Source organism: Eurytemora carolleeae, unplaced genomic scaffold, assembly GCF_000591075.1.
Source record: "Eurytemora carolleeae unplaced genomic scaffold, Eaff_2.0 scaffold644, whole genome shotgun sequence".
NCBI classification, from domain to species: Eukaryota; Metazoa; Arthropoda; class Copepoda; order Calanoida; family Temoridae; genus Eurytemora; species Eurytemora carolleeae.
In genome coordinates, this window is record NW_019396531.1 from 71,213 (window position 1) to 80,209 (window position 8,997).

Consider the following 8,997-nt stretch of genomic DNA (forward strand, 5'->3'; position numbering starts at 1 on the left):
ATTTTAAACTTAAGACTATTTGATCCAACAGAATTCTTTTGCTACATTGCATTGTAATTAGAGATATAAAGATTATAAAATCAGAGTTTGTGGGGAAAACTCTACTCTTTTCGTTCCAGCTAAAGTATTTCAAAACTCAAAATTCTAAATCTAAATTTTCAACATTTTCGTAATTTTTGACGACAGGTCCTAGCTGGGTTTATTATTTTTATGCCAAAAATGTTTTTCAAAGTGTTTTGCTACATGTCATGGTATGCAATATTATAAACAAAATCTAGGGGGACGGACAGACACTACTCACTCCACACACAAACAATGTTGTTTGAAGAAGATTTCTCTAATGAACGGGGGTGATATATCCAGATATAAATAATATATTCACCATAAAGTTACTTTATTACCCTCATCAACCATCACCTGGTGGCAGGGGGGCATTATTGCCCTCAAACTTTATTATTTTCCTAGTTTTTATTCTGTGTCTTCGCTTTCTTCTTTTTCCTCCCAATTGTTCTTTTTTTACTTGATTGATACATTTCATCTCGTTTTATATTTTCATTTATTTTACGTCAAATGTAGAATCATATCACATTAGATTACTGTTTTTATCATTAAAAAGCAATTGAAAGGAACAAAAAGTTTCTCATACAGGGTTACCCACAAAGGATGAGACTTCAGAGACGAGTATACGAAATTCACACTGTCTGTTTCCGTTCATTCATAACTCCCTGAAACTGGAAACTGAGCCCGCAATTTAAAAAAATTCTGATTTCGGATTCAAGCTGCATCTTTTTTTCCACGGAGTTGAGTTCAAAAAACCGGTTTAATATTCTATTGGGTGGGTTTTCATGGCAGGAATTGGCGCATTCCGGGTTTTTATGAGAACAAGACTCAACTTTGAGCCTTATTCTCCACTAAAACCAACAAAGGTCGGTTTTATTTTCATTGGGCCGAACTCCTTAAGTCTAGCCGAAGCTCTTGCAGCTGTCTATCACGTGACACAAGCTGTCGTCAGAGTTCGGTTGAAGATTGGGTCTTATAGTCGGGTTTAAGGAATTACGGCTCGAGCCGAAGTTTTTAAATCGTGGGCTCAGGTTTCGCTCTTTGCCAAATCATAAGATGAGCCCTAAAATACTTTATTCGAGGCAGAAGATTTAATTCAACCTGTAAATCGTCATATTTTGAGAGTTTCCGGTCGTCCTTACAGTCTCATCCTTTGTTGGTAACCTTGTACTTGGTTTGGTACTGAAATTAAACTACATCAGCGAGGAGGATACCAGTAATTTTTCACAACTTTGACCTTACCCAATTATGTATAGTTTGCCCAATTATGTATAGTTTGTTTGTATAGTTTCAAAATCGATAAAAATCATCAATATTTTTCAAGTCTTAATTTCTATGCTGATCGTTGATTTTGTCAAATTGTAACGCTCATTATTTTTTTCAAACTTTAAAAAGTAATTCATCAACGATAATGAGCTATGTTGAATTGGGGCTATTTAAACACCTTCAATCATTTAAGGGTCTGCAATTAAAATTGTGTATTTAAAATTATAACAAACTAAAGAATGTTTATCTTCTTCCCTCGGTTTATCTATTTCTATAAATGCGGTAAAAATGTCCAAGTGTACACTACGCATTGTCCGCTGCAGTGTACAGGAAGGAATAATGGTGGATTTGTCAGATTATAAAATGGATGACATAAAGATATTGGATAATACCTGGTACTAGTACAGTTCACAGTCACAGTTTAAATACATACTTTATATTTTTGAAATTCTTACATTTTGAAAAAGGAAATAATCAAAACCAAGTTCATGTAGCCATCTTAAGAACATGGATTTTTTGCATGATGGAGATTGGAAAAGCTAGAGAGTGGAGAAAGGAATAGAGAAGGGAGAGGAGAAGGAATGGAGAAAGGAGTGGAGAAGGATTGTAAAAGGTTTGAAGAAGGGGGTGGATAAGGGATAAGGGAGCAGAGAAAGGAATGGAGAAGGGAGAGGAGAAAGATTGGAGAAGGGAGTAGAGAAGGATTGGAAAAGGGGTGGAGATTGGAGAAGGAAGAGAAGGGAGTGGAGAAGAGAGTGCAGAAGGGAGTGCAGAAGGGAGTGGAGAAAGGAATGAGAAGGGAGTAGAGAAAGGAATGGAGAAGGGAGATGAGAATGATAGGAGAAGGAAGGAGAAGGAAGGGAAGAAAGGAGAAGGAAGGAGAAGGAAGGAGAAGGAAGAAGAAGGAAGGAGTAATTGAGAAGAAAAAGCAGACATAGAAGAGGAAAAGAGAAGAAAGAAGAAAACAGACAAACCGTGACAGAGACAGACAAACAGATGCATTAACAGACGCCCAAACCCAACTGATACTTGATCTAGACAAATAGTCTCTGTTTAAGCCGGAACACATTCAGAATAATAGAGTGTAATGTGTTTACAAACATTTACAGGAATATTCAGATATCCAAAGAGGATTTACAATCACAGAGTGCAGATATCCAAAGAGGATTTACAATCACAGAGTGCAGATATCCAAAGAGGATTTACAATCACAGAGTACAGATATCCAGAGAAGGTATATAATCACACATGCAGATATACAGAGAAGATATATAATCACACATACAGATATACAGAGAGAATATACAATCACAGAGTACAGATATCCAGATAAGGTAAGTAATCACACATACAGAGATCTAGAGAGGATATATAATCACAGAATACAGATATCCAGAAAGGATATACAATCGCAGAATACAGATATCCAGAGAGTATTTACAATCACGGAATAAGATATCCAGATTCCAGAGAGAATATATAATCACAGAATACAGATAGCCGAAAGGGACATAATTCAATTACAGAATGCGCTAAAGTTCAATATGGCAAACTCCGTAAATCTATACAAATTACAAACTCCGCGGTTACTAAACTTTATAGGTACTTGATAAACAATTTGTCCATTGACATTATTTAGTGCGGGGGGGGGGGGCTCTGGGTTCATCCGCCCCTTTAGTTAGGTTGAAAAACATCTTGTTTTTTTTTAAAAAGGATTCATATTTTGTAAAATCTTTTGTAATGACTATGCCAAAAAAATTTAACTAAAAAATTTTTAAAGCGTCTTATTGTTTGATTATTGGAAGTGACAGTTCATGTCAAAAATGTTTCAAGGTTTAAAAAGATACAGGGTGTCCCTATACTGTAAAAGATATTAAAGACTTTTTGCATTTTTTTCGTGCAATAAAATCTTTTTTTAAAATATATTTTACTTTGAAATAAATTTTACTATAATAAGAATACCATCAAATATTCTTATAATTCTCTTTGGTATTAAACAGCTTAAGTAATTATGGAAGAAGACATTTTAAATTATTCACCAACTGTCATGTTTCGTGGGACACCCTGTATCAACATTAGTTAAACTAATGTTATAACAGTGTATTGCATACAGTTTTATTAATTTTTACAATTGTACTTTTCTATCTATAAAAATCTGAATCTGTCAAAAGAATCAGAAAAAAATAACTTATAAATCAAATTTTTTTCTTGCTCAACAGGGGGATACAATGAAATTGGTATGCATTGCAATTTTAGCATCAACAAAATATTTTACTTTGAAGAGGCAGTCCTTTCCCATAAAATTATTTACAAAAGTAATTTCAAAGGGAAATTCCATGAAAATAAATTAATGCCAAATTCAAATCTGTATCATTTAAACCTTTAGCAGATAAATAATTTGAAGATATTCTCGTTTTCCCAGGTTTAAAAGTGTTTTCCTGCACTTATAGAGAAACCATACCAAGGTTATAATGCAGGGAAAGTTAATTGCAGTTGCGTATACTTTGCGTACATATTGAAAACAGTTCTCTCTGGGCGGAAATTGCAAACAAGATGTTACGCGACCACGTCACGTATGTAATGTTCTATAAAGATGATGGCCCCTGTGTGGTTGCGCTGAAGAGATTCTGAAGCACCCCTGAGTCTTCGTACTGTGAGCGGACAGAAGTTTCCAGAAGCCGGTTTCTAAGAACTTGTTTATAGTATAAATCTAGCGTACACTTTTCGGCGCAGTTGAATTTCGATCTTAAAACGTTTTGTAAGACGCCATATATACTGTCTGTTAAATCGAAATGTGACTTGATGTGGAGGCTCAATATGGTAAGCTACGCTAGATTTATTAAAATATATATTGTATTTGTTCTGTAAAGTAAACGTACAGGTTTTTTTTAGCCCTATTTGATTAATTTAACAGTATTTGTATTTTATTTTCATCTTGTTCATGTCTTTGCGTTTAAAAGGGCTTTTTCCTGTATAAAAAAATATATAAAAAGTAAAAAGAATATGGAGTTCTAGTTGTGTTTTTCCTAGTTGAACCGCTGAAATATATTCCTGAACTCTTGCCTGGATTCATAATGAGTGTGAGAAGAGGGAGAAACGGTTACGACAAACCATCACAGAAAGTCACAAGGTACATGTATTCGCTGGTAGCGAAACATTCAACATATTACTCTTAGAGGGGTTGATTAGCCTTTTTTTGAGAATTTGAAATGAAAATTGAGTTCTAATACCTTGATCTTTAGTATCTGCCAGATCAATATCCGGAAAGATTACAAAGATATTCAAGGGTAAATAATTTTCTTTCTTTTGAAATCTGTTCCTTGGACCCCTATGTCTGCCAGAATTATTTTGGAAAGATTATAGAGGAATAACGGAATGTTGAGATTTCATTTGAAATACTGAGATCTGAGATATTGAGATTTGAATTTAACTCCTCGAACCTTTTATGTTTGCCAAATTAATTTGGAAAAATTATAATATGGATAAGGGAACGTTAAAATTCATTTGAGATTTGAGATTTGAGATTTGAGATACTGAGATTGAATTATTCATTGAACCCTTTGTGTTTGCCAAATTTAGTTTTGGAAAGATTACAAATAGGCAATGGAATAACAAAATTCATCCAAGATTTGAGATTTGAGATATTAAGGCTGGATTTAATCATTTATCTTTTGGGTTTGCCAAATTAAGTTTTGGAAAGACTACAAATAGGCGATAAAGCATTAAATTCATCCAAGATTTGAGATATTGATACTTGAGCTTACTTCCTAATTCCGTTATGTTTGCCGGCTTAAGTTCGGAAAGATTATAAAGGATAATAGGAATTTAATCATCAGGGGGAGTGACTCTGGTTATTATTATACAGAATGCCGGGTTCAAGTCGGAGGAGATCTACCTCAGAAGGGGAGGGGGGGATCCTAAGTAGTACCTTAAACCTGCCTGATTATGCTCAGACTAGCAGATTACCTGAGTTTAACCCTGCGCGGTGTGTCTCTACTCCTCATATTAATACCACGGGATTTATTGATGACACTTATCGGGATCACAGGGGGATGCGTATAGAACCTAGAATCCGTACAAGGGCTAGAGGGGATTTTAGCTTAATGGATAGGAAATTTAGAGATGAGTTTAATCAATTGAAGGTTGAAATTTATAAATGGGGCCAGATTACTAGCATGTCAGCTCAGACAATAGATATTATTGAGGGTCAACATAATACATTTGCTGCAAGAATTGAGCAGAGGGTTAATAATGTTTTATCAGCGAGGGGGGACTTCTTTTTAGCGGATGAGTATGCGAGTCTGAAGGACAAATTGAATACCATCAGGAGAGTAGCCTTGCAGTTGACAGAAGCCAGATCTAATCCAGCATCCTTCAATCTGAATGAGGATGGGTCAACCCATGAAGTTAACCCCTGTGATAATATTCCTTCATCAGCAAGAAGCTTCAATCAAGATATTGTGTTCCAAGATGAACCTAGTTTCGTGAATGCACCAGCCAGGCCTGCTCCAGGCTTGAATAGAGTACAGAGTTCTAGCCCTGGGTTAAGTGATAGAAGTGAATCGGGAATGCCGAGTGGGTCAAGGCCTACCAGAGTGGTACTTGACCCCGGTAGCCTGATGAACCAGCCAACCATCAATGGTGATGTAATTGATTCAGTCCAGCAGGCTCTGGGTTCTGATAAAGGGCGTGCTTCTCTTGTAATGGCAGATGATAATGGTGGGTCGGAAATGCCGAGAGGGTCAAACTCCACTAGGATACAACCTGACCCCGGTAGTCTGATGAACCAACCACGGACCTATCAACATAGTAGTAGGATCCGATTAGAAGCTGTGCAGAGGATGAACAACTCGTCTGGAGATCTTAATCCTTGGTTATTGTCTGTGAGGGCTAAGCAGGATACAATGGAGGAGAAACTAGAGAGTGTGATCAGGAAAATTATAGATCTACAAGAATTCCAAACATCATTTGAGAAGCTTGAAGAGGATGTAGAGGTTCTTAAATCTAATACTACTGAGGTCTGGCATAGATTGAAAACTGATGAACAGAGATTAGATAGAATGGATGCAAACCTATGCAAATTCGAAGAGCTGCTTGAGGAGAAGATAGAAATGGTCCAGAACTGGTTTATTCATGCTACTTCAAAGACTAATGAAGAGATCCCCAGAGAGATTGTTGATTCCTTGCTAAATGTTATAAACGATAGTTCTCCGGGATTAGCTGTGGAAAGTATGAGGTGTGATATTGAAGAGATCAGGGGATCTGTGGGATTAAATCATCGTGTAACTGAAAGTTTGAGAAGCGTTGTTGCGGACCTGTCAGGTCAAATACTGGATATTTCTCAGGCTGGTGTGATGATTGACCCTCCAATCAGAAACCAGGAGCTCTGTGAATCCATCAAGCATGAGCGAGATATTGTAAGGAAGGGAATAGAGAGAACAGAGAAACAGCTGAACCAAATCATGTTGAACGACTTGAGTGCAGTAGGTTCAGATATATCTCTTATCAAGAAGCTCAAAACTGTAGATGTACCTGCTGTGCATGTTGCTGTAGGGAATATGAAAAAATCTCTCCAGAAGTATGTCAAGTTCTCTGGTATGGATTCTGAGTACTGTGGGTTAATGGATGAATTAATGGATCGTGCGGAGAACTGGTGTCTTAAAGTTGAAGAACTGTACAACAAAGCAGAGGTTCATAGTATCAATACTTCAAAAGGAGATGCAGCGGATGTTGGTATATTTTCAGACAATGCAAAAGTTACAGTCTATGAGTTCTTAGAAGCGGCTGAGATTGCATATCTGGGCTGGGGGAATTCGGTGCAGAAAGCTAATCGTCTTTACAATCATCATCTGTCGGAAGAAATTAAGAGTAAATTAATTAATTTGTCGGACTCCTATACTGAGATGAGATCCTGGTTAATATGCAATTATGGTGGGGTGTCTAGGATTGTTAGTGACATATTAAGAGATCTGAGTAGGAAACCTAAACCTAGTAGCAGTAACAGTAATGCATTGTTCAGTTTTTTTGCTTATGTTTCCGGGGCGTTGCAGAGACTAGAGAGACTGAGCAAAGTAAGTGGCATAGATAAGGGAGATTTAGAAGCTAGCTAAAATATTATAACCTCTTTATCTTCGTAACCTGATGTCATAGAACTTTGAACTTTCAAACAATTACATATTTCAGATAAAAAATGTTTGAAATGTTTGAAATAACAAAGGCTTACATCATTAGGTTGCATAGGTTAGTGGGTTAGAATATTTGAGTTGGTAGCGAGTTATCTAAGGTTTACATATGCTTATTGTACCTAGACCATATCTATTTTGATTTGAATCAAATGACGTATTAAGTTAATGCGAAAGGTGGAATGTGTAAATGCAAAAATATTTTTAGCCAAAAGATATTTTTGCAAAATAAAAGTTGCGACAACTTATTTGTCAGTTAAAATTGGAACTGTAAAAATAGGTTTTAGAAAACATGTTACATGATGAAGAGAAAAATATGTTTAAGCCATCATGAGAGACATATAGTATTTTTTACGCACTTTTTAAAATATTGACCAAATGCGTACACCTCTGTTTACATAGCTACTATAGAATTAAATGCTTAACATGTCTACATGTTGACCAGATGAAATGTTTTGTTTACATTTTTACATTTGTATACAGTCTGTTCTAATTTACTAGATCATAAAAACATTCTAGTAAAAAGGAAATTTGTTGACGTGTTTACATTTTTACATTTATATAAAGTCTTATCTTATTTACTGATCATAAGACCATTCTAGTAAAAAGGAAATTTGTTGACGTGTTTACATTTTTACATTTATATGAAGTCTGTTCTTATTTACTAGATCATAAGACCATTCTAGTAAAAAGGTAAATTTGTTGATGTGTTTACATTTTTACATTAATATAAAGTCTTATCTTATTTACTAGATCATAAGAACATTCTAGTAAAAAGGTTAATTTGTTGACGTGTTTACATTTTTACATTAATATAAAGTCTTATCTTATTTACTAGATCATAAGACCATTCTAGTAAAAAGGTAAATTTGTTGACGTGTTTACATTTTTACATTTATATAAAGTCTGTTCTTATTTACTAGATCATAAGAACATTCTAGTAAAAAGGTAAATTTGTTGACGTGTTTACATTTATACATTTATATAAAGTCTTATCTTATTTACTAGATCATAAGACCATTCTAGTAAAAAGGAAATTTGTTGACGTGTTTACATTTTTACATTTATATAAAGACTTATCTTATTTACTAGATCATAAGACCATTCTAGTAAAAAGGTAAATTTGTGGGCGTGTTTACATTTTTACATTTATATAAAGTCTTATCTTATTTACTAGATCATAAGAACATTCTAGTAAAAAGGTAAATTTGTTGACGTGTTTACATTTTTACATTTATATAAAGTCTGTTCTTATTTACTAGATCATAAGAACATTCTAGTAAAAAAGTAAATTTGTTGACGTGTTTACATTTTTACTTTTAACAATTAATTACAGGCGTCCCAATTCTTTTGGGACACCCTGTATATTAACAGCACATTTATCTATAGTTTCATCAATTTCCAAAAGTGCAATTACGTTTATTAGATTACAGGTTTACTGGATTACATTTTTCATGTAAACATATTCATGTTCATGTTTCCAAGTTTA

The 8,997-nt window shown here is 34.7% G+C and overlaps 1 protein-coding gene across 1 annotated transcript; it reads left to right on the forward strand.

The window, feature by feature from the left end:
* The first annotated feature begins 3,883 nt into the window (after window positions 1-3,883).
* LOC111704959 (uncharacterized) lies at window positions 3,884-7,436 on the forward strand. Its single transcript, XM_023477359.1, has 2 exons — window positions 3,884-4,146; window positions 4,357-7,436. The coding sequence occupies exon 2, from the start codon at window positions 5,193-5,195 to the stop codon at window positions 7,434-7,436; it is 2,244 nt and encodes a 747-aa protein (XP_023333127.1). The 5' UTR covers window positions 3,884-4,146; window positions 4,357-5,192.
* The last annotated feature ends 1,561 nt before the right edge of the window (window positions 7,437-8,997 follow it).